Below are 26,678 nucleotides of genomic sequence, written 5' to 3'. Positions count from 1 at the left end.
TTTTTTTTTTTTTGGTGGCATGTCTGTATTACTCGATGTAGCACACACTTGCTGTGTGCTAGTTGTTTGAAGGAACATAGTACAAGAAGACAAGGACTACCTTTCTGTTTTTTCTGTTTTTCATGAAATGCTGGAAATATTAAATATTGAGTTATCTCTTTTTATTTGATTAATAATCAATTAACCAAAGTAATAATCAACAGATTAATAGATTATCAAAAAAGTTGTCAGTTGCAGCCCTACTAGTGACAATAAATTGCAGTACAGACCTGTCAAAGGTGTTTTTGTCAAAGTTAAAAACAGGGTGATTATGTGACCTTACTAAAAGAGGACACATTCTGAAGCTGATCTCTGAATGCCCCAGAGCAATGTATCTGTCCCATGTTAGTCAGTACTAGGACTTTTAAAACATTGATCAGTGGATAACATGTATGCACACATTCACAGTGAGCTGACCAGTACAATTTCAGCTATGTACCAAGTTCCACTGCTGCTGCAGCTCAGTGAATCTGAACTGCAGAGCAGAGGCTCCTCTGCATCCTCCTCCTCGGAGGATGAAGCAGGTAGCAGCTCAGAACAAAACCTCACTTCTGCCCCCATGTGTCTTATAGCTGCACTGTGGATCCCTCCAGCAAACCACATGCCAGTCTGTAAAAATCACAGAGTGTATACAGACATAAACCTGCCAGCATTATGGTTTTGCTTTTGCAGTGGTGAGTTTAATGCATCTAAATTAGCAAACACTGTCTGTCTTTCAGACCCAGAAATTTCAGATCAAGATATGCCACGACTTTCCAGCATCCATTAAAAGCTGGGTGTGATTGTAGATTAAACAAAACTGACAGTAAAAAAGCTGTCTGGTGCGTGAAGTCTACCACAGCCTCACCAATATAGCGTCTTCAGACTGGAGGAAAATATTGTCAGGTTTGCGCAGTCTTTACTTTTCCTGAAAAACACCCTGTTACAAGCCACTCAGTCAATAACAGGATGTTTTTAGCACCTGTGTTTGTGCAGTTAAAAATGTAAATTCAGGCTCAGAAAAGACATCAAGACAGGGAGTTGAACACTCCTGACTCATCTGTCAAAGAGCGCAAACACAGTGATAAATGTGTATGTATGACTCAATTAAGGAGGCTAACTTAAGATCTGCACAACCACATGCCACAAATTTAACTACAGATCACTCGAGCAAGATAAATCAAAAAGCTAACTTATGAAAATGTCATCCAAAGGGAATGTGACAGGAATCCCCTTGCTGCTGCTGCTCCGTACAGACGGAGAGCACCAGATGAAGAGAGAGGAGACGGAGGAGAGAGGGAGGCCTGTCACTTCACAGTGACGGTCCTCCCTCTCAGGACATGGCACCCGTCATTAAAGATGACATCAGAGCAGGGAGGGCCTTCCACCCGAGGTAGATCCTCCAAGATGCTGGAGACCAGCTTGGTATAAATACCTTGAGCCCAGTGCCCTGGGAAGCAGCAGCTGCTGTCAGACAGACAGTCTCCACAACTAAGGATATAAACAGCGAAGTGCCGGGACAGCAGCATCCCTACCCCCCCACTGTTTCTCTGGAGCGTAAACCTTCCCGGTAAGGTGGCTTTTTTTTTCTTAATTTAGGTTAGTGCATGGGGGGGGATCCCAACTGCAGCCTGGCTCTCACTGAGGAAAGGGTGACTGGTGGAGCGTGGATGGCAAGTGTAATGAGCCATGTGCTGTGGCTGAGTTTACACTGGGGGAGATTTTATGCCTGTGATGCAACAAGTTTTGATGACATAGTAAAAAAGATGTTTTCAAAGCGGATACTTTCCACAGTCACTTCAGGAGAGCAAAACTGATAGAAAAATATGATCTGGTTGATTTAGAAATAAAGAATTGCAGCATTTATATGCAGCTCATTCATCACCTCATTCTGACTGTTAGATTAAATGATGCACAGTCTGTACCGCACTTTCCTTTCACTGTCAAGTGTCAGTGAAGTGCAGCAACACAGGTGCTGCTTCTTTTGCTTGCTGACTCTCATTAGAGACAAACAGAGCGATGATGCTTCTTCTCATCAGTGGATTCTGTCTTTGCAGGTTTAGCTTCCCAAGATGGACCTGAGGGTAACAAGTGTTCTCCTCGTCCTCCTCGCTTTGGCTGAGGCCACCCCTGACAGGTACTACCATGTGCCAAAAGTGAGCAAGACTCCCTACCCTGTCAAGAGTCATGGTGAGTCACGTATTTCTTTTTTTCCCCACCAGGGTGGCTCCATATTTTCACTATAATAAGAGTAATGATGACAATAGAGTTTTAAGGGGATATGCTGAAATTAACACAAATCCAGCTGGGGTAAATAAGCAGGAATAGCATCTACTTATGTTTAGTATAATAATTAAACTCCAACCAAGCCTATTGTTCATTTCAATCACTGCAGGCTGCACTGTGAAACTGCTTTCAGACTGTATCAGCTCCATTAGCCATCCGTTTTTATTCAACAATTAAAACACAAGTAAATGAATGTGCAAAACAAATGATGCTTTAAGTCACACTTGCGGCGGAGTTTATAGGACATATGCTTACAGACTTTTAATTATAACTTATGATGCTGAAAAGCAAGGAAGCAGGCATCTGAAGATATTCTAAAGCAATCCACAAATGAAATGTAGAGTTACAGACTAAGTTTGCATATAACTGCACTTTTGACCCCCTCTCAAATCTAATTTCAACCATCTAAAAATCTTTATAACCTATGTGAACCCTGGAAATATGGCAGCTTCCTGCATCAGTTAAAGTACCTGATGAATAGGACACATTTCTTAATTAACTGCAGATTCAAGTCATTATGCCAATCATCATTATCATCAGCACTACTGACCTTTCTCTAAGTTCCCCTCTTGTGCAGCCTGGCAAACTTAGCTCATACACATCAGTAAATGCTCCTGCCACAACGCCACCCCTACTCATTAACTATCATCAAGGTGCACACCCAGCAGGTCCAACACAACATCTCATTGGCCAAGAGCAGATGGCTGTGGTTGACCTGGCTGAGCTGCTGTGAATGTGTATGACTGTATATAACTGTGAGGTGGGGTATAGCTGTAAAAGAGCACTTGTACGCTGGATAAATAACGGTTAAAGAAGGAAACAGTTGCTTTTCGCATGTGTCATAAAAAAAAATCAAAGCAGTGGTCATGATGTAACTGCCAGGATGATGTGTAATACTATATTTTATACCCCAACTAAACAATGATTCAAATGCTGCGCTGGACAGTTGAGAATTTATTTCTCCAGTCTTGTTTTTGGGAGGTTTTGATGTGGTCTGACTGTGCCCCTTGACATAAAAATAGAACAGAAAGTTGACAATGAGAGCATAAATTTGACAAATCTCCAAAACAGATGTTGTTACCACGTTGCAGGCACACCCTAACAAACTGCTCTGTGGTATTAAATTCACGCCACATAATGAGTTGCTGAAAAACAGAGTGTGGAGAAACGCTCTCCCAAGTTCAAACAGTAAATCTACCAAACAAACCACGGCAAATTTACTCTGTAGCTGACATAACAAAGCCAGTTTTTTTTTTCAGTGTGAAGGACGAGTAAGAAAAGAATGACAGAATAAAGATTCTGACTGAGGGGACGTTTATTGAAGGCAACTAAATTAATACTGGACGCAGGTGCTGCACTGAATATTTGTACTTTGCAGTGTTAACAGGTCATATGTGGTTCAGCTGCTGTGGTCAGTATCATCACCTCCAGTCTGTGGTGTTTCTGGCTGCCAAAAAGTCCACTTCTGGCACAAATATGCTCTGTGAGGTTTCAGGCTCGGACTCATGTGGCTATGAAAATGACAGCCCTGTCAAAGCGTGCGCTTCTGAAAACACCATTTCAAAAGAGAGGCCAACACTATTGGATTTGAATCTCTGACAGGCAAGGACACATCCTGAGTTATGGCGTATATAGGAATGCAGTATGATAGCTATAGTGTAAGAGATGCAGAGATGCTCTTTGTGGATAGTTCCTGGACTCTTTGTACATTTCTGCCCTGATAGATAGATAGATAGATAGATAGATAGATAGCACAATATATATAGATATAGACAAAAAAAGATATAGATATATATACATAGATATATAGATATACATATACAGATATATACACAAGATTTCCATTGTAACTTTAAACAAAATTAAAATTAAAAACTTAATCAATTAGTTTAACTGTGCTATGTAAATTAGCTTTAAGCTGACCAGTGCAGTACATTGAAAGGCTACATTCATGATTCTTTTTGTTATTCATTCCTCACAAATAAAGTCATCATGACAAACAACTGGTTGCCCTGTTGGCCAAGGAGTTAAGGCACAAGGACCTCCCTGGAGTCCCGCCAAGGAACTCTGTCACATGTCATATGCAATCTCTCTGTCTTCTCTTTTCGTGTCATCTCTTACTACTGTCAAATAAAATCATAATTAAAAAGCGAGAAGGAAAAAACAGTATCTCCGCTGCCACATGCTGGCTTTGCAGGGTTTTCTTATTTTGTCGAGGAACATAAATTACCGAGCAATGACTGTCAGCAAAACAACAAACTGACATTATACTCCAATGTAGTGCATATATATGCACTCACATGACCTTGCCCAAAAACTCTACACTTTGTGGCAGGAAATGCATCAGGGTGATGTCGACAAGCTGCAGGCCACTAACTATACATTCAGGGCCATGGGCAGTGCAGGAAATTAAGGGGTGCAGTATAGTGCGGGCAAATTAAACTGAAATGCACCGGAGCTGGTGTGTTAGGTCCCACGCCAGCAGACACATGGTGAGAACATCACCTCAGACCAGTGTTGCTCTGAAGACTATCCTGGGAAAAAGGAGTGCTGTCCCCACAACCCACCCTACAATCATAGGGAGGAGTGTTTTGAGTCAGGTTGCGGTGTTATGGGGTAGTATGCCAAACCTGGGGTTATTCAACGACCAAGAGGACATCTTACGTAATGCATCGAAAAGGCAGAAGATGCTTTAAAATGAAGCCATTTTCTTGATCATATTTACTCTGTTTTCAGTGTTTCAACTTCTACGGGAAAACTGAGGATGCTTTTAATGCCTGTATCAACCATTGTATGCTTCTATGTGTACTTTATATTTTCACCTACATCATATAGAATGCTGTGAAGTACAGGTTTTATATCAAAGAACATGATTTAGTACTAACAGGACTCACAGGTCACAAAATCCAGTTATAACATACTGAACCAAATTGATCTAGAAAAGATAACTGAGACTTAACTATGTGTGGGTCATATTACCTGAACAATTACATCACATGTATCTGTATTTATGTATTCCCCAGCCCCTGCAGGCCAGCCAGGTCCTCCAGGTGCTCCAGGTGAGCCAGGACCAATGGGACCAATGGGACCTCCTGGAAAGAGTGGTACCGGACATCCTGGACAAAAAGGCCCACCAGGACCTCCTGGACCCCCTGGCTACTCTCAAGCAGGTAAACCCGGTAGCCCAGGTGGCCCTGGAAAACCAGGTACCCCTGGCGCCCATGGTGAGAGAGGTGCACCTGGCGCAACTGGAGCAATGGGTCCCAGAGGTGCACCTGGTACTCCTGGAACACCTGGACCTGCTGGACTTTCTGCTGTCGGAAAACCTGGACCAGCTGGCATCCCTGGGGCAATGGGACCAAGAGGAGAGTCAGGTTTGAAGGGACACCCTGGTATTCCTGGCCTTCCCGGCATTAAAGGAGAGAGAGGTGTTGGAGTTCCTGGAGTTCAAGGACCACCAGGTGCAGTTGGACCAATGGGCCCATCTGGAATGCCTGGAAAACCTGGAACTGGTATACCTGGTGCTACTGGCTATCCTGGAGAACCTGGCAAGGGTGGCTCACCAGGAAGAGATGGCGCTCCAGGACCAATGGGTCCACAAGGACCAAAGGGTCACACTGGGGCTCCAGGCGTAGGAGCAACAGGGAAACCAGGCCAGAATGGTACCCCAGGTATGCCTGGGCCTATGGGTGCTAAAGGTCCACAGGGTCCAGCAGGTCAGCCAGGCTCTCCTGGCATGCCAGGTGTTGGCAAAACGGGTGAACCTGGAATACCAGGTAGCAGAGGAGCCCCCGGTACTCCAGGAACCACTGGTCAGAAAGGAGAGCCAGGCCCAACTGGTTATACTGGTCAGTCAGGTGCTCCTGGTCCTATTGGCCCAGCTGGTCCACAAGGTGCAAGAGGATTCCAGGGTGAGGGAGGCCCTGCAGGACCCAAAGGTGACATTGGTATGGTAGGTGCACCTGGCCCAAGGGGAGCCAAGGGTGAACAGGGAGCTCATGGTCTCACTGGAAAACCAGGTAGCCCTGGTGCAGTAGGTCCTCCAGGAATTCCAGGCCATAATGGTCCTCAGGGTCAAAAGGGTAATCAAGGCCATGCTGGTGCCCCAGGACTCCCAGGTGTAAATGGCGCCCCAGGACTCAAAGGGCACACAGGCCCTGCAGGAGGACCAGGGAAAAGTGGTGAGAACGGAAGGCCAGGACCCATGGGACCAGGTGGTCCCCCTGGTCCATCAGGTCCCCCTGGACTTAAGGGCCACCCAGGTCTTCCAGGCCCACCTGGCCCAGCAGGCTTGACAGCTAAGGGAGTTTCTGGTCCTCATGGTCCACCTGGAATTCCAGGTCCCAGAGGTCAAGATGGTCAGCCAGGCCCTGCCGGTCCTCCTGGTCCACCTGGCCCACCAGGAGAGATGGTCTACCACCATGAGAAGAGCATGCCAATCAAGTCCCACGAGCTTGTGATGTCTCATGAGATGATAAAGGCCCCCATGTCCGCCTTCAGTGCTGTGCTGACCCGAGCCTACCCCCCAGCTGCAACCCCTGTTCAGTTCGACCAGGTTCTGTACAACGGTGAGGGCCATTATGACGAGCACAGTGGTGTGTTTACCTGCCAGATCCCAGGCCTCTACTACTTCAGCTATCATATGCATGTCAATGGCGCCAATGCATTGGTGGCCCTCTACAAAAATGAGGAGCCAGTTATTTTCACCTATGATGAGTACAACAAGGGCTTCCTGGATCAGATGTCAGGCAGTACTGTGCTTATGCTACATGCCGGTGACAGAGTCTTTGTCCAGGTCCCTGATGAGGACAGTAATGGCATATTTGCAGCAGATAATGTTCACTGTGCTTTCTCTGGGTTCTTGATTGTCGCAACGTGATTTCACAAATCCAAATAAACCTCAAAATCTTACAAACATTGAACTACTCAGAGAAATAGATCAGTTTATAAAATTCCAAATTGAGATTGTAGATTACAAAATACATGGTTGTAATTTTAACAAGTTCAACTGCCTCATTCAAATCTACACAAATAAAAGTCTTTAATTTGCTGACGAATGACTTGACTGACAAAGGTATTAGTTCTGAGTGAAAATTTAAAATCTATGGTTCAAATTGATTCCTTTCCCCAGTTGACCATGTGTGTGCCTTTGCAATTATAAGAAACATGAAACAATATTGGAAGATATCTTAAGTGGTGCTTTACAACTGCCTGTAACATTTACAGCACGTCTTTTATTTGTGTTTGTTTTTTTAATGTCTGTTGTTTAAGAATTTTCCTGTAATATACAAAAGACACGTAAAACTGTTGTACTATATGTTATTAGAGATCAGCACATTCTCACAAGCACTGTGATCAGCAAAACAACACAGAATGAGAAATTCAAACTGCATTTGTTTTTTCAAAATAACTATGTCCCATTGGATGTGTTAAGTTATCTACCACTATCTGACCAAAATACAGAATAAAAGTTCTAGTTTGAAAAAGAAAAATATCCTGTGTACTGTGTGTGTACGTGTTGTTCTTATTGTATTTACAGCATGGGTCCTTAACAAGAAGACGTTAGAAATAAGCATTAAACTTAAATGTGTGCTTCTTTGGAATTAAAGGCCTACCTTTGAACGCAGATGTGTTGTAATTGTGGTCGATGGCAGCAACCATGTCTTTCCAAAAGTCAGAGTTCACCTCATTTCCTCGCTTCACAAAAAGATGAAGTTACAATTTAGTTTATGTTTTTTATCTAAATGAAAATCTCACCATTAATTTGAAAACCAATCAAATATTACCTTATGCAACATGTCCACAACTCTTCCACAGAGGAGAGCCCCAGGTAGATCAAAGTAGTTGTCATAGAAATAGTATTTTGCTGCAAAGACCAAAACAAAAGTCAATGAAATCTAGTGACAGGTGAGGTGAAAGAATCCCAGATACTGCACATTAGTCTACATTAGAGCCAGCAGCATACAGCCAGGATGGATGTAAACATACCAGATCTTGTGAAGGATGTATTGAGACTGTTGAAGTGCTTCCACTCCCTTTTAGGACCATAATGTTTGATGATGTCTTCTGTGCTGAGGTTGTTGGTTCCATGTGTTGCTCTGATCAAGCAAGGAATAAAACTTTTCTAATATCTCTCTTTTAAGGTCAGTGAAAGCAATGAACACATTGACAAAGGAGCTGTTTAGGGAAGCACATCAAATACATTTATGCAGCAAGAACATACCGCAAGACAGTTCCATCTTCAGCCAGCTTCACAAGGTTCCCATCCTCCAGATCCACCACGAGTCCTTTAAAACTGGACACAAAATTCTGCATGTTAGAAATACAGTGTAAAGACAGGAATCCAGACCATCACTGCTGTCCTGTACTCAGCATGGACAACTCTGTTCCTGCCATTCCAGAAGATGTTCCAGAAGTCACTATTGCCACATTTTAACAGGGTACAAAGGATCCCGTTGGTTGTCTAGTGACACTAAATCATGTTTCTTTTGTTGAAAATACTAGATAGCTTCACCTATTTGCCTTTATACTTTGGATGACACAGTCCAAGAAGCAAAAATGATTCCTTGATTAAACTTGTCACAACTCATGTCCTCACACAGACCACAACCTGTGGTGAGGGTCACGAGCAGACGTTGTTTCATTTCAAAGGTTCACAAGCAAAAAAGGCTGAGAACCACTTGACTGTAAGGTACACACGAAGGACAAAGTAAAAGAAAATCCTGAATAAAAGAATGGAAAAACAGATGCTTCTGTGAACCTGGGCTCCCTGAATGGTTTGGTAAATATGAAAATGAAATGAAAATGAAATGTGCTAGAGAAACAAACAAAACAAATATCCTCATTATAAGAGATAACTAAACAGTTTTAAAGTCGTTCAGTCTTTCATTACACTACCTTTGAATTAGCAAAAATTCAATCATACAAATGTATGAAACAACCTATAAAAAAACCTTCTTTCACATAAAACATAACTGCTTCAGAAGCCTTTTTACCATATGTAATATATCATAGATCCCTCTGTCATAGGGGCAGGACTCCCCAGGCACCTCATGATTCGATAGAGAGTAGCTTCTCTGATGAACAAGATGCCTTCCGAATGCATGTACTATGGGCGTATTATGTATTATATTGCACTTAATCCAAGATATCCTTTGAAACAGGGTTTTGATTTTAGATAGACAGAACAGGATGTTTTAGACATGTTAAAAGAAAAGGTCTCATTGCAAGGGCTATGTATGGTCTCCTATGTAAGAATATTGATAACCCTTTGATTCACCTTTCTTGCTCCATTATGAAAATATTCCAGAACCTGATCAATTTTAAAGTCAATAACTCTCCCAGTGCTCCGCTACTGAACAATCATCAGTTTGTTTGTTTGTTTGTTATTTTATTTTAACCCTTTCGCAATACAAAGAATACATACACAATGGACACTCAGCACCTGACACTGTTGCACGAAAAAACAAAAAAAGGACAGAGGATACATGGAGCAACCAAATACAGTCTGAGAAATTCCACTCTGCAATATTGTCAGGGGTGCGAGAAACAAATAACAAAAACAAAACAACCAAGCAAACAAAAAGAGAAACATAGGAGAAGGAACACTAAAATATCGCTCAGATCAGGATAAGGCAGAGTTTGCACAGAAAAAAAATGATATAACATAGCAGCATGACTCACAAGATGTACATTTAAGTCTCATCAAGTAATGCCAAAAATGGCTTCCACATCATCTGATAATAGTTTTGTGAATTCTGCTCCTTTAATTCACTAAAGCGAATCAGCCACCCTTTAAAACAAGGGGGTGTGTTTATAGTTTAACTGTATTCATTTTTTGGCTGCAACCATGTCTGTTTTGAGAGCCTGCTTATGATGGGGAGGAAGAGCTGTTGTCCTGTCTGAAGAGCCAAATATTGTGAGATTGCAGTCTGGTTGAATATTTTCTATATTGTTTAGAAAACCAATTAAATATGTCACACCAAAAATTGCTGAGCACGGGACACTGCCAGAACAGGTGTGAGAGTGAGCCTTCGGCACTGCCACATCTATCACATATGGGAGACACTGATTCAAAAATTTAGTTTAGTTTTGGAGTAATGTAGCCCATGTAAGACCTTAAATTTAATTAATTAATATCTAGAGTTAATGGAGCAGTTCTGTACACTGGCCAGGCCTTCCTCCTATAGTTCATCTGACAGTGGAACACCCAATTCTTCTGCCCACGCATCCTTGAGATGATTGGTACATGCTGATGTCTCAAAAGCGGTGACAAAACAAGAGATCAAATGTTTAGAATTTGGCTGCGAGAGAATTATATCATAAAAGTCATGGTTCTGTGGTGTCTTTCTAAAATAAATGAAGGCAAATAAGATCATATTTGACCAAAAGCTAGAATTAATGGTCAGACAGAAAGATAAAACTGCATCAAAATTATACAAACTGATGAACAAAACATCAAGAGAAAACTGGAGTGAAGTTTAAATAAACTGGAAAACTGACTGAGGTATATCATTGGAAACTGAAGAGTGGGATTGTGTCAAAAACACTTCACAAAGCAACTAAATTGGTTTCACTCCTGTTCGATGGCATAAGATGGGTGTTTCTGACTCTGATCTTTGTTGGCACTGCAATCAAGATAAAGGTACTTTTTGTCAACTGGTATGAACTTCTGTTAAATTAAAAACCTTCTGGTAAAATGTTACACACACCCTGGGGAAATTCATTGGCTGTACTGGTCATTGCAATCCAGCAATGTGCCTTTTGAATTATACTGTTGAAGGAAACTGGTCCAAACACAACAATCAAATTTTAAAAACTGGATGCATGACAGATAAAAGACTGATAGGAACAAATTGGAAGGACACAGATCAGCTGAACGAGGGACTGTGGCTTCAAACATGCCTGGAGATGACCTCCATGGAGGGAGCTGCATCTAATCTTTCTGAAGTTTATCATGAGTAACAACAATTGTGGAAGGTCACACTGGACAGTGCATACTGGACACAGTCTCTGGGGAAACTACTGTGGTTGCCAACTCACCAGAAATCCCAGGTAGCAGGGGTTAGGTTCAGCAGGTCTTTGTCATAGCCTTTATGCTCCACCAGAAACCTGGCAAAGCTCTCATAGATCAGCTGCAAAAACAGAGAGGAAATAACATCACTACTTAATATCATCAACTACAGGAACAAGCCGCACATTCCTAATGCAAATGACAACAACAATGAAATGCAACTATGTGTCACTGAAGGCCAGGAATCTACAGGTTGTTCTCCCATCTTAACACTGCACAGGGTGATTCCACTGGTTGAAGACATGATGATCAGGAAAACTTTCCTTCCAGCTCAATACCGTTTTGACACGCGACGGTTCACTGTTTCCAGACATGAACCGTATATGCTGAGCGAAAATGTGGACACATTTTTATTTTTTGTTTTGTTTTTTTGTACATGATGCCACACTGACATAATAGCATCTTACAAAGTCGTAATGACACAGAGAAACATTCATCAGGAGTCTGGTTCATGTACACATAAAGAATATAAGTCCGATATTCACTTTTCTTTTTAGCTCTGTTTCACCCTTTCCAACTCCTAAGATAAATACAGTCACCAACTTTTTCTGTCTGAGCTTTATAAGGTGCTGAGCAGGTAGCGTACAGTGGATTTATCAGAGCTTTTTCACTGAAAATTGTTGCCTGGGGTTGCTGGAAACAGATTACATGAGGCTAAGGATAACTACTGAGTTGGGGGTTAAAGGAATACTTCGCCTGCAAAATGATCATTTGTATAACAATTACTCACCACATGTTAACTTGAATTCAAGAAGAAAACGTTGCTTTTCTTGCATGCCTCCATGGTGAGCGGAGAATCCAAAAAAGACGAACATTCTTAATGAAATGAAGTCATAGGGGTCCAGATTTAAAAACGGCAAAACTATATCAAAACAGCAGTTTACAGATTCTTGCACAACTCATGCAGTATAATTCAAGTCTTATTCATCCAGTGGTATGCTCAGTACTTCCAAAATATATGCATTTTTGTTGAAACTTTACTATTTAGAACACTTTTGCATACAAGTAGCAGCGTGCCTGGAGCTCATAGGCACACTACTGGGTGCACCTCTTGTAGGTAAAAGTGTTTTATGTTGTAATGTTTTAGTGAAATTGCACGTGTTTGGGAAGTACTGAGCATGTCCCGTTTTCAGCATGGTAAAATTAGTGTTTTTGTCAATAGAGTCATGCTTTGAATAGAACAAGGATTAAGCTTCACTTTCATGTCAGTTCCCCCTCAGAAAGGGCAGTCTGTTTGGGAAGTACTGAGCAAACAACTGGATAAATAAAGCTTGGATTATACTGCATGAGTCGTGTGAGTATGTAAAGTCAAGTTTTGATATAGTTTTGTATGCTCAGTACTTCCTAAACATATGCATTTTTACCAAAACCTTGGTGTTAAAACTAAACTGGGGTGAAACTTATCTGTGCTCTCTTCAAAGCCAGACCCCATTAACAATAACGGATGATTACAGAAGGTAACCGTGGTTCTATGAATGAAGGTCAACACGCCACCGTATGGGTCATTCTGAAAGAGAGTGATCCATGCGGTGGCGTGTTGACCTGATATGAAATAGAACAGTAATTATACCCTGCTGAACATAGTAGCTGCTGGTCTACCATGCCTCGATCTGTAGTTTGTTTGTGTTACTGTAACTTTGGTGAATCCAAACTGACATCAAAGTCGCACAATAAGACAAATTAACTAATGGATCAAGACAGTGGTAGACACACAGCCCCCGTGTTCAGTGAGGTATCACTGTTTTTGTCAATGGAGTCTGGCTTTGAAGAGAACATAGATACATTTCACTTTCAGTTCACTTTTATATACAAAGCTTTTAGCCAAAATGCATGTGTTTGGGATAAATGACTTGGATTATACTGCATGAGTTGTGTGAGTTTGTATATGCATGTTTTGATATAGTTTTGCTGGTGTTACATGTGGACCCCTATGACTTCAATTTACGAAGAATGGTCTGGTTTTTGGATTCTTCGTTCATCGGAGAGGCATGCAAGAAAAACAAAGTTTTCTTCACAAATTCAAGGTAACATGGTGAATTCTTGCTATACAAATGCTCATTTTGTGGGTGAAATATTTTTGAAATTCACTGTGGGTTCGTCATGAGTGATAACCTTTGGGAATACACATAGCAATTTCATCTATTGCTAATGTCAACATAACTGAGTGGTGCAGCTTTAAGTTTCATCAAGTTTTTTCAGTCATTTAAGGGGAACAAACAATTCATTACTGAAAGTAAGCATCTCTGTAATGACACTAACATTCAGTATATTCAACATGCAATATGCATTAGCCTGTAATACACATTCAACTTAAGAGAAATCTCTTGCATGACTGCATCTGCACAGACACAGGTTCTTCCATTAAGTCAAACAATCCTCAAATGAGATTTTCTTTATGTGATGACCCTTTTAGGGTTCTCTATCCTAGGCCACTGCACTGACAGGATCAGTAGACATACATGTGACATGCATGGGGACAGGGAGAGAGCATAAATGAACTCCAGGCCTGATAAAGCAGGCCATAATGATTGGCTGGGATTCAACAGTCATTTAGGTTCTGTCACTCGGTGTCACAGAATCCAGCTCGACCCTGTGAGCCTGCACTGACTGTAGCTTATAATAACCGCAAATGCAACATGATATGAGAATATGCTGCTGCCAATACGCCTCACAGGGGATTTAAAGACATGTATGATCATCACCGCCGACGTTCAACCTGTGAGTCACGCAGAGTGACTGCAGCATCAGGAGCATCGCATCACCTTGCACACATCTCTCCATTCAGACACGACCCACACTGACGGGCATTTTCAGCACCATGTATCCGTACAGGCACGACAGAATTGACAAGTGACCGTGGAGCGTATTGACGGCTCCGTGCTATTTTTAATCCAGATGTGTTGCGGATCGAAGCGTCGCGGCCACCGTATGGTTATGTATCGGAGCTAGCTGCACGCGCTGCACACACTCACCCTGGAAGTCTCCTTCAGATGGTAGCGGCAGAGCGTGTGGTCCAGGTCGAAGCCGATAACATCACTGTCCGACAGGCTGAAGTATTCGCTCATTGTAGCAGAAGCAGGGGGAACTGCGGGGAAACGTTACCGTACACACAGTAACTTGTGCACAGCAGCACAACACTACTGATGTGTCAATGTCACTGACTGACGGCGGGGATGGGACTGCGGTCCGGACACGCGCTGCTCAGCCTTCGCTTACGTTACCGCGAAAACAATTCACCAAACTGTATTCCGAAAGCCGCGTCGATTATCAGTGACCGGTTACCGTCAATAAGTTGAGCATGAAGAGCCAGGAGTTAAACTCCTGTGTGCCAGAAGAAGGCGACAGAGAGGCGAGTGCGGGAGCGTGCACTGCTTCCGGGTGTGGGACGAAACCGTAACATACGCTGTGTGTGCGCAAATGAATTTGGAAAGCGCAGTCAATTATCCAGGGCTGGATGAAACTACTCAGAGGCCCTGGGGCAAAATTAACTGCTGGAGCCCTATGAACCCCCCTCCACAGACCCTCTCATAAAATGCATCAGGAGTGATATTTTCATTAAACATGAAGCTGCACAGACATTGACTGCTTTGGTGATGATGACTTTAAAGGGGAACTACACCCATTTTCAAAATTCATGGCCTACATGTTATTCTAATGGTCCAGCACAGGCCAAAAATATTCATAATCATGAAAAACTCTTTCACAAATCCAAAAACTGGAGTGTTAATACTCAAATTTGTGATGTCATTAGGTGTAAACTCGGGAACTGCTCCACAGAAAATGACTTGGGAAAGATGTTACAGATCAGTGGTTCCCAGCTAGTGGGTCGTTGTCCAAAAGTGGGTCACATGTCCATCCTGAATGGACCACAAGTGACTCGCAAATGTGTCAAGTTTGTAAAAAACACACTGTATTCTGAAGTACAGGCAATTTCTGGTGCATAGCTTTTATTCTGAAGTGCAAGTTCTTGTTGTAGAGTGAATGATTAACTGACAACTACTTCACACAGCTTGACGACATGGCCAACAGCAAGAATGAAGCTGAATATATTGAACTGTGTGGACCTTGAACCAATGACTAAGGAGAAATCTGGACGCCGTGGCTGGCCCAGTTGGGAACCACTGTTATAGATGACACTGAATGCGTTTACATGGTCATGAATAAGCTGTTTATGATCAGGTTTGTGGAGTATCCCGTTTATGTGTTTGAGGATGTAAACACCATATTTTGTTTATGAGAAACCCAAATATGCTGGCTGGAGTACTCTGGAAATATAACACTGTATAACACCATATCCTGAATTTGATCAAACTGGGATAAGCCTCATAAACATTCATGTTATTTATGTCCATGTAACTGCACTCAGTGAGAGCACCAGGGGATTGCTCTGAGTATATGAGTACATTTTCTGTTTCAGAACTGTGGACACTACAATAGAATAAAGCTCATTTGGGTATAAAGAAGAAAAGAATCATTCTTTGGGTCCACAAAATCAGACTCCGATTCACTGACTATGAAGCAGCTCCAGACTGTATACCCTATGACATCACAAGTTTGAGACTCTGGTTTCTGGCTTTAAGAGAGAGTATCTCATGTTTTCAAATACTGGTTGTACTTCCCTCGGCCATGGAAAGAACATACTGGAATTGTTAATTTATGTGGTGTCCCCCTTTTTAACTGAGTTGTTTTTTGAGGCCGAGCACCCAGTTTATCTCTCTGGAGCAGTAATTAGTGAGTAATGATGAAATAAAATAAATAAAGAAATACAAATAAGGAGCCCAAATTATGATGTAGCCTAGTGTATCAAAATGTTGACTTAACTGTAACCAAAAGTTCCTCAGGTTCCCTGAATGTCATTTACTTTATGGCAATCTGATTAATTGCAAATTTCAATTTGCAAATCCACAAAAGCAGATTCTGCATTATTACCTTATGTTGTCGCCCCTACGCTCAGGCCTACTAATAGGTTAATCTGGCCATGATTTTGAGGTATTGACTCATAATTTGGATTTATTATCTCATAATTGTGACTTACAAAAATATTTCACCCCCCCCCCAAATAACCATCTACATCAGTTACTCACCCCATTTTACACTGAATTTGTGAAGAAAACTTTGTTTTATTTTTTGCATGCCTTGATAGTGAATGAGTCAGAGAATTCATCAAGAAAATTCTTGATGAATTGAAGTTATATGGGTCCACGTTTAACAACAGCAAAACCGTATCAAAACAACCATTTAAAAACTCGTGCAGTGTGATCTGAATCTCATTTATCCAACCATATGCTCAATACGCCTGTGGATATTCTCATTTATCCAGGTCATAGTTATCTCAAGGCAATTGAATTGAATGCAACTGGACTTAGTTTTGTCTTCAGTTTTGTCTGACTTCATCAGACTAGTTCCAGCCTAGCCAGACAAGCATGAACTGATGAAGCCTCTTGGATAAGAGGTGAAACGTCTTCTAAGACAAAACTAAGTCCAGTTGTGTTCGATTCAATTGCCTTGAGATACATATGCTCAAGGCAAAACACATGCATTTTTGTAAAACCTTAGTATTTAATAATGAAACATATTTTTGCTCTCCTCAAAGCCAGACTTCATCAACAAAAATAGTGATTATACTTTGCTGAACACGGGTGCTGCTGGTCTACCACTGCCTCCATCAGTTAGTTAATTTGTGTTGTTGTATGACTTTGGTGTTTTACAGGGTTGGCTCGCATTCACCAAAGTAACAGTGACATAAACAAACTACCAATCGAGGCGGTGGTAGACCAGCAACAACCATGTTCAGCAAGGTATAATTACTGTTTTTGTCAATAGGGTGTGGCTTTAAAGAGAGAGTAGGTAAGTTTCACTTTCAGTTAGATTTTTAACACCACGGATTTAGCAAAAAATGCATGTGTTTGTGAAGTACTGAGCATACAACAGGATGAATTAGACTTGGATTATACTGCACGAGCTGTGTGAGAATATGTCAAAATGTTGAAACAGTTTTGCTGTTTTTAAACCCCATGACCTAATTTCATCAAGAGTTTTCTCAGTTTTTGGATTCTTCATTCAACATGGAAGCATGCGAGAGAAAATAGTTTTCCTCACAAATTCGAAGCGACATTGATATAGGCCTACAAATGGTCATTTTGGGGGATGAAGTATTCCTTTAATAAGTAAAAATCTTACATGCTGTGGCTTAATTTCTAGGCACTATCACATAACCTTTACCCAGGGCCACATTATTGTGACTGACCATAAAAATCATGTCAGTTTCTGTATGTCATGTGTTTTTTCCTGGCAGGAAGGGGCTTCCATTATGAGTGATCTCACAACATCATAAAAACATAAATCGGAAAATGGTGACGCATTTCTTCCAAACACAACTCTTCCTTCATAATCAGCCCACAGGCGCTGTCCTCCAGTATGGCCACCAGGGGGCACATGACGTCACTGAAGGTAAGCCGCTCCCCATTCCTCAGCAGGTGCAGGTGATTGTGGGTTGGCACACTTAAACATGAACCATGAACTCTCTTCCAGGAAACTTAAGACTTTAAGTGGCAGTCACGTCCTCCTCAGTGTGTTGTGTTGTCTGAGTGCGTGCTGAGGTCAAAATCGACTGCTGTCAAACATTGGAAGCATTAAAATGACTCTGTGTTTTATGGAGTTTGGATCATGAGCCAGCAGAAGGGATTCCCCCAAACTATTTCCGCTTATCCCCCGGCACAGAATGACTTGCTGTGATTGACGATCGCACCATGGAGATCCGAGAGAGGTTTTCTTCGTGTTGGCAGAGTTTTTTGGGATGTTTTAAAAAGCCGGAGGACTCTAGAGGTGAGACCAGGCGTGGGGTGAAAGCTGACACTGTTATTGCGAATCCCGTTGCCCTCAAAAAGTCAGAGCCGGACTTTAATCCAAACAGAATTTTACCGCGGCCCCCAGCGGAGAAACCAGGGGTCTATTACGTCGCCAAGTATGACTACTCCGCTAGGACTGAGGAGGACCTGAGCTTTAACAGTGGGGATACTTTAGAGGCTCTGGATAAAAGTAGTGGTGAATGGTGGTTTGCGAAAGCCCTCACCGGGGTCTCGGCCAATCAAAAGGGATACATCCCGGCTAACTATGTGGCCCCTGTGGAGAGTATTGATGCTGAACCGTAAGTATCATCATCATCATCACCCTTCATATTCATTTATCAGGGCATTTTCTGAAACAGCAGTCCCCTTTCTATAGCCTATCAAAATCCCACTCTGTGATTTTGTTTTACAATTAACTGATTGTCCCAGGTTGTATTTGGAGAGCCTACTGACACATACAGTCCTTTTCTCATACCACTTTACAGAACATATTTTTCTGAATTGGTGCTGAATGTCTTACAGAGTAAAGTCTTGTCTTAAACTGGTTAATGATTGTCTATGACCAGGAAATGTAAGCTTACAGGTTAATAATTGAAAGTAAGACTCAAAAACACAAGAACATCAAGGGTGCATTGAATTCCTTTGTTGGCCTTTCATGGACATTTGTATATCCTGTTTAGCAACTATGACTTCATCATTGTGGATAGTTTGAGAAACTGGTTTTGCCATGAATTTATTTTTGGCTGCCACTTCAGCGTGCTCAGATACTACTGTGTGTGGTAACTGACATTGTTTTTATTAAAATAATAAAGGAGTAGGCTACTTGTTTTTGTTGATGTGTGTAGCTGAATTGTTGGAAAGAGTAATGTCTCGTTCTCAGCCTCCTCACACTCTCAGTGATACCAGTTTCTTTTCAGCTGTACTCTGGTTTTTCCTGTTTTGTTTACTGAGGTAAAAATACAGTGTAGGTTTGATTCCCTCCATCACCATAGGCATTATTTGGGTCAGGGTTTCACTACAAACCTGAAACCAGAAGAATTAGTTTACTAATATACATATCTGAAGACAGCAGCAAATACAGTGTGTGTGTGTGTGTGTGTGTAAAGTTAAGGTTTCGATTCGGTATAGATTAGGTTTTTTAAATTAACAAGATTATTATCTCGAAATTATTAGGAAGGTCTTTAGGGGAAAAGAAAATCTGCCGTTGTTTTTTCTGAATTAACAAGAATATCAAATCTCACAAAAAGATTAGTCCATCTTGTAATACTTTACGACTTTCCCACCCTGGCATGTCCCAAACCCACTGGCTCCTACTGAAGATCTTTAGAAATGGGTCATGAATATATTCTGTCTTTTTGTTTTGTTTTGTTTTGTTTAAAGAGCAAAGCATTTCTTAAAACAGCTGGGCACCATAGTTTTTAACAAGTGCTGCTGGGGACTATTGTCAGTGTCAGATTAATCCACATATAGTGAGTGTTTGAGGCAGCAGAATGGTATTTGTAGTATTAAGTCAAAATAAAGTAAAATGTGTGTGTGTTCATAGTTATGAAGGAACTTGTTACCCAGGGCAACAATGTGGCTCACTGATGTTTTAATAGTTTTAGGACAACAATGGAGCTCTGTGGTACAGAGGATGAAGATATATCAGGTTTTAAAACGCACACAATATTTGTTGGTTTGAGATTTTCAGGGGATGTTGTCAAAAGGAAAAATGAACACTATCACCACATTAATCTTTTAACATTTTTGATTGGGTAAAAATCACAGTGTTATACTTTGTGTTAGTGGTGCAGACAGTCTTAATAAGCCAATTTGCAATCAATCAAATTACTAGGGAACAAAGTGTCCCCTTTGCCCCCTGATGATTAAAGTTTTTCTGTTTAATATTTATATTCAGAAATGGCCGTTATGTTTGACCAGCTCTGCTTCTTTGCCTAAATTCTGATTTGCAGATGGTATTTTCCCAAAACCAAGAGGCTGGATGCAGAGAAGATGCTGTTGGCAGAAGGGAACCAGCACGGCGCCTTCCTCATCAGAAACTGTGAAAGTCAGGAAGGGGAGCTCTCCCTCTCAGGTAAGATAAAATTTTACAGTAGCAACTGAAATTCTTCCCTGAAACCAAACAGTCATTCACTGATTTCTGTACCTTTGCCCATTTGCTCAAAGGAACAGTGCACATGAATATCAACATTAAATAGGTACTAGGTACATATTGAAAGATTAAATGACACAACCTTCTTTCAAGAAGTTGAGATAAAATGTTGGCACTGTGTGTTGCTTTAGACACTAAAACCACTTGGTCATGGTAAGGAAAAGATCATGTTTTGGCTTGAAATACCTGGTTCTGGGGGCACAATCGCCACTGGAAAAGAAGTGATGTCTTAATAAAAAACAACTGCTTTATGTGCCACTGTCTTGGCAGGAAGTGCACTGACGACTTGGTAAAAAACAACTGCTTTTCATGGCACTATCCCTGCTGGAAAAACAGTATTGGGTCACTGCATATTATCCACATTTGGTGCCTAAAAATCCGCTGGATAAACAGTGACATGTCGCTACAAAACACTCACGTTTGGTATCTAAAAAGCTGCTGGAAACAAAGCCATGACTTGCTAAATCACAGCTGGTTTTGTTGTAGGTCTCAGACAATGGTCTGCAGGTTGCCAGGTGACACGCCATCACCCATCCCCTCCAAAGCCAGCTCATATACAACATCACTTTAGAAACACTGACATGATAATGCCAATATTTTTGTCTTGTGACTGGACTGACAGGAGAGCACATGCTGGTTCTATTCAGCAGCAAAATGTGAGGGGTTTAACTTCTGATCGCTAACATGTCTAATGCTAGCAAGCATTATATAGACAATAAGTGATATAACTGAGTCATTACACTGACTAGGGTTAGGGATTGGGTATCCCTACTATATTACATGCTGCAGATCACTAATACCTCTTTTCCACCAAATTAGCTCTGGCTCTTGAGCATGTTATGTTCAGGATTCTTGGAACCTTGGTCCTATATAATGAACCAGCCTGTGTATCCACATGTTTTGAGTAGAACATTGTAATCAAGGATGCGTTATCAACAGAGGGGATTGCACAGTGCACAACGGAAATAAACAGTAAAAGCAAAATCGCTGATTACATTGATTATATGCAAAGTTGCAGCCAAGTTTTTCTGGTTCTGAATCAATTTATTTTTGGTTGAGATGCTCTGAACAGTTCAAAATTAGGTGCGGGAACCAGAACGGACCTGGTTCCATGTTGGTGGGAAAGGGTTATAGGTGGAAAATGAATGTGAAAAAGTAAAGAGATCTAAGTTTCTACTATGTTGACAATGAAAGACACCCAAACAGGCATCCATGCTTTTAGCCTGTAACATATGAAGAACAAATGACGTTTTTTATTCTTTAAAAAAAATAAAATTGAATGAAATTATAAGCAATAAAATACACCCTTGTTCAATACACTCAGGGCTTTTGCTGCTACAGGCACGTACTAACAGAACTTTGTGGTTTTATGTATCAGAATAATTATTAACCCATAATGACTTGAGAGGCACTTTGGTGCAGCCATGTCTGAATATAATTCCTAAAACAATCAGACTGCCAAAACATTTAAACTGTACCAGTGTATTAGTCCACTCGATCGATATTGTTTGTCTGATGTAGTCATGCTAGTTTGCTAGTTAGCATTCTGCTGTCTGTGTACTTCTGCCACAAAACACACATTTCCAAACACCCCTAGCATTGTTCGGTGACTCACTCTTATCCCCAATTGACTCAAATGATTAATGGCTTCAAGGTCCTCAAGTTAAATAAACAGAGGTCTGTGCTCCCATAAAGCAGTGTGATAACTTTATCTCTCTCCGCTCTAATCTGTCTTTTCACTTTGGCCTTGCTCTTTCCATTATGAAAAAATTCTTTCCATGTTCATTCATTAAAGCCGGTTGATGACCTAATTCACAGCCACTAACCCCTGGGAGTTTGTGTGTGAATCAGGTGATAACATATTTAGCCCAGGAAAAGTTTTACTTTTTTAATTAGATGGAATCGAAAGAAAGAATGACGGCACTTTTTTTTTTTTTTTTTGATAGAGCAGTTATAAGTTTTCAAATGTTGGCCACTATTCAACGGCTGCCTTTGAACCTGTGTCCACACGATAACGACTGATATGAACAAAGTTGACGTACAAAAGGCTGAAAAACGGTTATCAAAAAGAATTGTTCTGTTGCAACACAAAATTTCATTTAATGTTTATTTTCTCCATGTCCTTCTGTTTTACTGCATGATGTATATCGATATATATGTATATACACTTTGTTTTCCCACCTAATTTTAGTGATCAATAAGTCTCTTCTGTAGTGGAATTTACATCATATTATAAAAGCATACTCTTATCGTGATGGCCCACCAGCAGATGGAGACAAGAAATACAATACTTTTCATTGTATATAATATTCATTCATTGTGCAAAAATTAAAAAAAGCATGTTGAGCGATTCTGATACCGAGTATGTACCGATATTATTGTTCATCCCTAGACATTATTTTACGATTCTAATTCAAGATTATTAGCTATATTTTTAGTAAATCTGTGGCACTGTGTCCTTCTTCATACTGAAGCACATCTCCAGTGATCATATCCCTATAATATATATTTTAAGGCCTTCTGATAGTATTGTAGAATGTTCATTGGGCAACAACATACAACATACTCCATCACTACTGTATGTATATGTGAAAATTGTTTTGGTTTTTGATGGGGCTCTCATCAATAATTAATGAAACCCATTTCCAACTGCAGCGGGCAGTTTTCAGGGGAAAAGCTCTAATAAATCCACTGTACACCACCTGCTCAGCAGCAAACAGCAGAAAACCTTAAACCTGCATTTTTTTTTAATAGCTAGCATGGGGCAACTCCTCTGGTTGCAAATAGAAGTCCAATTGTATAGAAGTCAATGAGGAAAACCCTGCTTCTCACTTGATTTATTACCTGAGTAAACATTTTCCTAATGAGTCTATGGTCTCAATCACTAGTTTGAAGTTTTCTTTAATACAACATGATGTTGATTTTATGAATCATGGTCCCATTATAGTAAAGTAGATGGTAAAGCAGGGTATGGAGGTGATACCTTGTGATTGACAATTCGCCACCATGGCGGTGTCCTCTGGTTTTTTGTGTCTGGTAAATATGGTCATTTCTAACTCCTCAAAACCAAGATGGCAATGGCCAATACAAAACAAACAGTAGTCAACAAACCAATGGGCGACCTCACCGTGGCTATGTCCTCTTCTTTTTTACAGTCTCTGGTTGCCACCAAATGGCCCAAAAAATCAATCAACACTGCTTTAATGCAGTTAATACAAATACACTGCTATAATTACGGCATCCGGTATTGACAATAGCAAGCCAAAGCAATAATAAAAATATATTTGAGAAATGATTGGAAATTAAAATTTCTTCATAAATTAAGCTTGTTAGAATGTCTCACGATGGTTGTGTAAGTGAGACCATGACAAACGTGTGTTTGCTTGCTTTGATCATAATTTTTGTGCCTATGTTCCATGAGGAAACGTGACTTCTACAGTTCTTGATTTTTGAATATCACTGATGTTGACGTGTCTTTCAGTGCTGGACAGTGGGAGGGTGAAGCATTACAAGCTGAAAAGACTGGAGAATGGTGACTACTTTGTGTCGAGGACCAGAGCTTTTCATACACTTGTGGAGTTGGTGGAACATTACTCCGAACAGGCAGATGGCCTCTGTGTGCGTCTGGGTGAACCATGCAAAAAGGTAAAACACACTGTATATTAAAAACATCCTGCTTATTTTCTAAATTCCATTATATGCTTTTTTGTACATTATAAAATCACATCTTCATCTCAGTAAGCAGCGACTCTTCTCGTGTGTGTAGATGGAGGCTCCACAGACTCATGGTCTCTCCTACAACACTGTGGACCAATGGGAGATTGACCGCAGCTCCATCAGGTTGATAAGGAAGCTTGGAGCAGGACAGTTTGGAGAAGTGTTCGAGGGCCTGTGGAATGATACCACAGCAGTGGCAGTGAAGACCCTCAAACCTGGTACACTATTGCCTCCTTAACCCAGTTGCTAGAAAAAAGTTTGGCATTATACCTTTCTGCAAACCACAGATATGTTACATTTGTACATTATTATGTAGCAGATATGTTGAAACTTTACGTTTCTTTACATGTCAATAATGCTGCGGTTGATGTGTGGTTAGATTTAGGCACAGAAAAACATTTGGGTATAGTGAGGAAAAGATAAAGTTTTGGCTTAAAATACCCAGTTTGGTGACACAGTCCCTGCTGGAAATTCAACTGTTGGAAACACAGGGATGACTCACTAAAAAAACAACTGGTTTTGTTGGTCTGGAACAGTGATCTTTGCCATCTCATGGAGATGACAAACCATGACATGTACTACGTCACATTAGAAACATTGACATGATATGAATGACGTGTACAAATATAACGTAATTGTGGTTTGCAGAGATGTACAATGCCAACATTTTCCTTTGGTGACTGGGCTGCTTTTTTCTCACTAAAGGTGTTAAACCAGAAACATACTATTAAGGAATCAGAATCAACAGTATGGGATCAGTGAAATCTGAAAACAAATTCAGTGTCTAAGTAGCATGGTACTGTCTCTTCTCTGGTTATAGTTAAGATCATAGCTGTGGCATTTTAAGCAAGCTGGAGATGTGAGATAAACATGTTGAATTAAATGGGGAAAAAACATTGAATTCATTTCTAAACTGTACAAAACAGGTCTATATTATTCTGTTGACCCGTTTGTCCCAAGTAAGCTAACAGGGACCACTTATGGCTTTTTGTACAAAGATTGCAGCTTTAGTGTAAGAAGCCAAACTACAGAGGTCATAAAGATTCCACAATGCAAAGTGTTCCAGGAAGAGCCAGAAATAAGCATTCAGTATTTGCCTTCAATTATTTGATAGAAAAGTTGCATTTCAGTGGAAGGAGAAATTATGTCTGTACACCAAGAAAGAGCTTTTCAAAAGGGAAAGATAATGGGACCTATGATAGAGCCCTGAGGGACCTCAGTTACAATTTCCTGTTGTCACTGAGAATGATGAGTGAACACTTACTCATTTACAGAAAATCCAAGCATCTGTCTAGGAGTTCAAACACAACAGTAACCACTACAAAACATTTATATGTCAAAGTTCCACTCCTAATATACAGTCACTATACAACTCTTGCAGGTACCATGGATGCCGAGGACTTCCTGAGAGAGGCTCAGATCATGAAGAGGCTGCGGCACGCCAAGCTGATCCAGCTGTACGCTGTGTGCACCATGGAGGAGCCCATCTACATCATCACAGAGCTGATGAATGGCAGCCTGCTTGAGTTCCTCAATAGTAAGGCAACCTTGTTTATACACCCATATAATGAACTATTGCTACTTCATGACAGTCCACTGCTAGTGTGCAATGGTCAGACTACAGTAGAGATTTATCCCAGAGCAACAAAACAATTTTAGATCCTACAGTTTTTCAATCCAAACTTTGTACCTACCTGCACATAGTTCATGAATTTTATTTAGCCTTGGCCAGAATCAGTCCACTTCAGGTTCCGGGTCTGCATGAGTTGTATGTGTGTGTATGAACTTCAAGCTTCATGCATTACATGATTAATTTAACAGCCCATGTCAACATTTGTTGTATTGTAATCCATACCAGCCAATACTGCTTTTCTCAGACTGATGCTTCATCGGGTAGGGTGCAGAGGGAGAGGCATGTAGTTTCTGTAGTTCTCTTCTTAAAAAATAAATAACCTAGCAGAGCTCCTACTTGATACTTCAAAAGTGCATTAATGTCATGTTGCATCTCATCTCATCTTTTTCATCTCTACTTGGGTCAAATTGTGGTGGGCTGGTCTACAACATTTTGCCAAATGTTCTTTTTAGCTTTGTGTATGGCTCTTTAATGTTCTCTTTTTGTACTACACATAGAGCTGAAATAATCAGTCGATTAATCAAATGGTCAACTGAGGAGCAATTTTTGTGAAGTGATTAATCGCCATTGTTATTTTTCAAGCAAAAATGCCAAACTTTCTCTGGTTCCACCCTCTCCAAAGTTAAGATTTGATGCTATTCATGTCTCTGCCATTTATCATGGTAAATTAAATATGACATATACAGTGGTGTGAAAAAGTGTTTGCCCCTTCCTGATTTCTTACTGTTTTGCATGTTTTCCACACTTAAATGTTTCAGATCATCAAACAAATTTAAACATTAGTCAAAGATAACACAAGTAAACACAAAATGCAGTTTTTAAATGAAGGGTTTTATTAATGAGGAAGAAAAAAATCCAAAGCTACATGGCCCTGTGTGAAAAAGTGTTTGCCCCCTAAACCTAATAACTGGTTGGGCCACCCTTAGCAGCAACTACTGCAATCAAGCGTTT

General features: G+C 40.8%; 3 protein-coding genes across 3 annotated transcripts in view; 2 read left to right on the top strand and 1 right to left on the bottom strand.

Moving 5' to 3' along the window:
- Positions 1-14,750, bottom strand: part of nt5dc1 (5'-nucleotidase domain containing 1) — a 98,854-nt gene extending 84,104 nt beyond the window's left edge. The window contains exons 1-6 of the mRNA XM_050057717.1: positions 14,350-14,750; positions 11,347-11,438; positions 8,528-8,599; positions 8,293-8,402; positions 8,091-8,170; positions 7,920-8,001 (exon numbers count right to left, since the gene is read on the bottom strand). Coding sequence (XP_049913674.1) covers positions 7,920-8,001; positions 8,091-8,170; positions 8,293-8,402; positions 8,528-8,599; positions 11,347-11,438; positions 14,350-14,442 — 529 coding nt within the window. The 5' untranslated portion in view covers positions 14,443-14,750. The remainder of the gene's footprint in view (positions 1-7,919; positions 8,002-8,090; positions 8,171-8,292; positions 8,403-8,527; positions 8,600-11,346; positions 11,439-14,349) is intronic.
- Positions 1,513-7,183, top strand: col10a1b (collagen, type X, alpha 1b). The gene is made up of 3 exons (XM_050057707.1): positions 1,513-1,588; positions 2,076-2,208; positions 5,328-7,183. Exons 2-3 carry the CDS (start codon positions 2,091-2,093, stop codon positions 7,181-7,183), a joined length of 1,974 nt encoding a protein of 657 aa, XP_049913664.1. The 5' UTR covers positions 1,513-1,588; positions 2,076-2,090.
- Positions 14,751-17,899: 3,149 nt separating the features above from the next.
- frk (fyn-related Src family tyrosine kinase) overlaps positions 17,900-26,678 on the top strand; it is a 17,796-nt gene continuing 9,017 nt past the window's right edge. The window contains exons 1-5 of the mRNA XM_050057709.1: positions 17,900-18,524; positions 20,178-20,299; positions 23,859-24,022; positions 24,144-24,312; positions 25,476-25,631. Coding sequence (XP_049913666.1) covers positions 18,127-18,524; positions 20,178-20,299; positions 23,859-24,022; positions 24,144-24,312; positions 25,476-25,631 — 1,009 coding nt within the window. The 5' untranslated portion in view covers positions 17,900-18,126. The remainder of the gene's footprint in view (positions 18,525-20,177; positions 20,300-23,858; positions 24,023-24,143; positions 24,313-25,475; positions 25,632-26,678) is intronic.

The sequence above is a fragment of the Epinephelus moara genome, chromosome 12 (assembly GCF_006386435.1).
Source record: "Epinephelus moara isolate mb chromosome 12, YSFRI_EMoa_1.0, whole genome shotgun sequence".
Lineage (NCBI taxonomy): Eukaryota > Metazoa > Chordata > Actinopteri > Perciformes > Serranidae > Epinephelus > Epinephelus moara.
This window is presented reverse-complemented; position numbering and strand designations above follow the sequence as displayed.

Excerpts from the sequence above, each read along its gene's own strand:
- col10a1b (XM_050057707.1), top strand. The coding sequence starts at position 2,091 with ATGGACCTGAGGGTAACAAGTGTTCTCCTCGTCCTCCTCGCTTTGGCT. Across the intron at positions 2,209-5,327 it reads CTACCCTGTCAAGAGTCATG|CCCCTGCAGGCCAGCCAGGT; the intron begins GTGAGTCACGTA and ends TGTATTCCCCAG.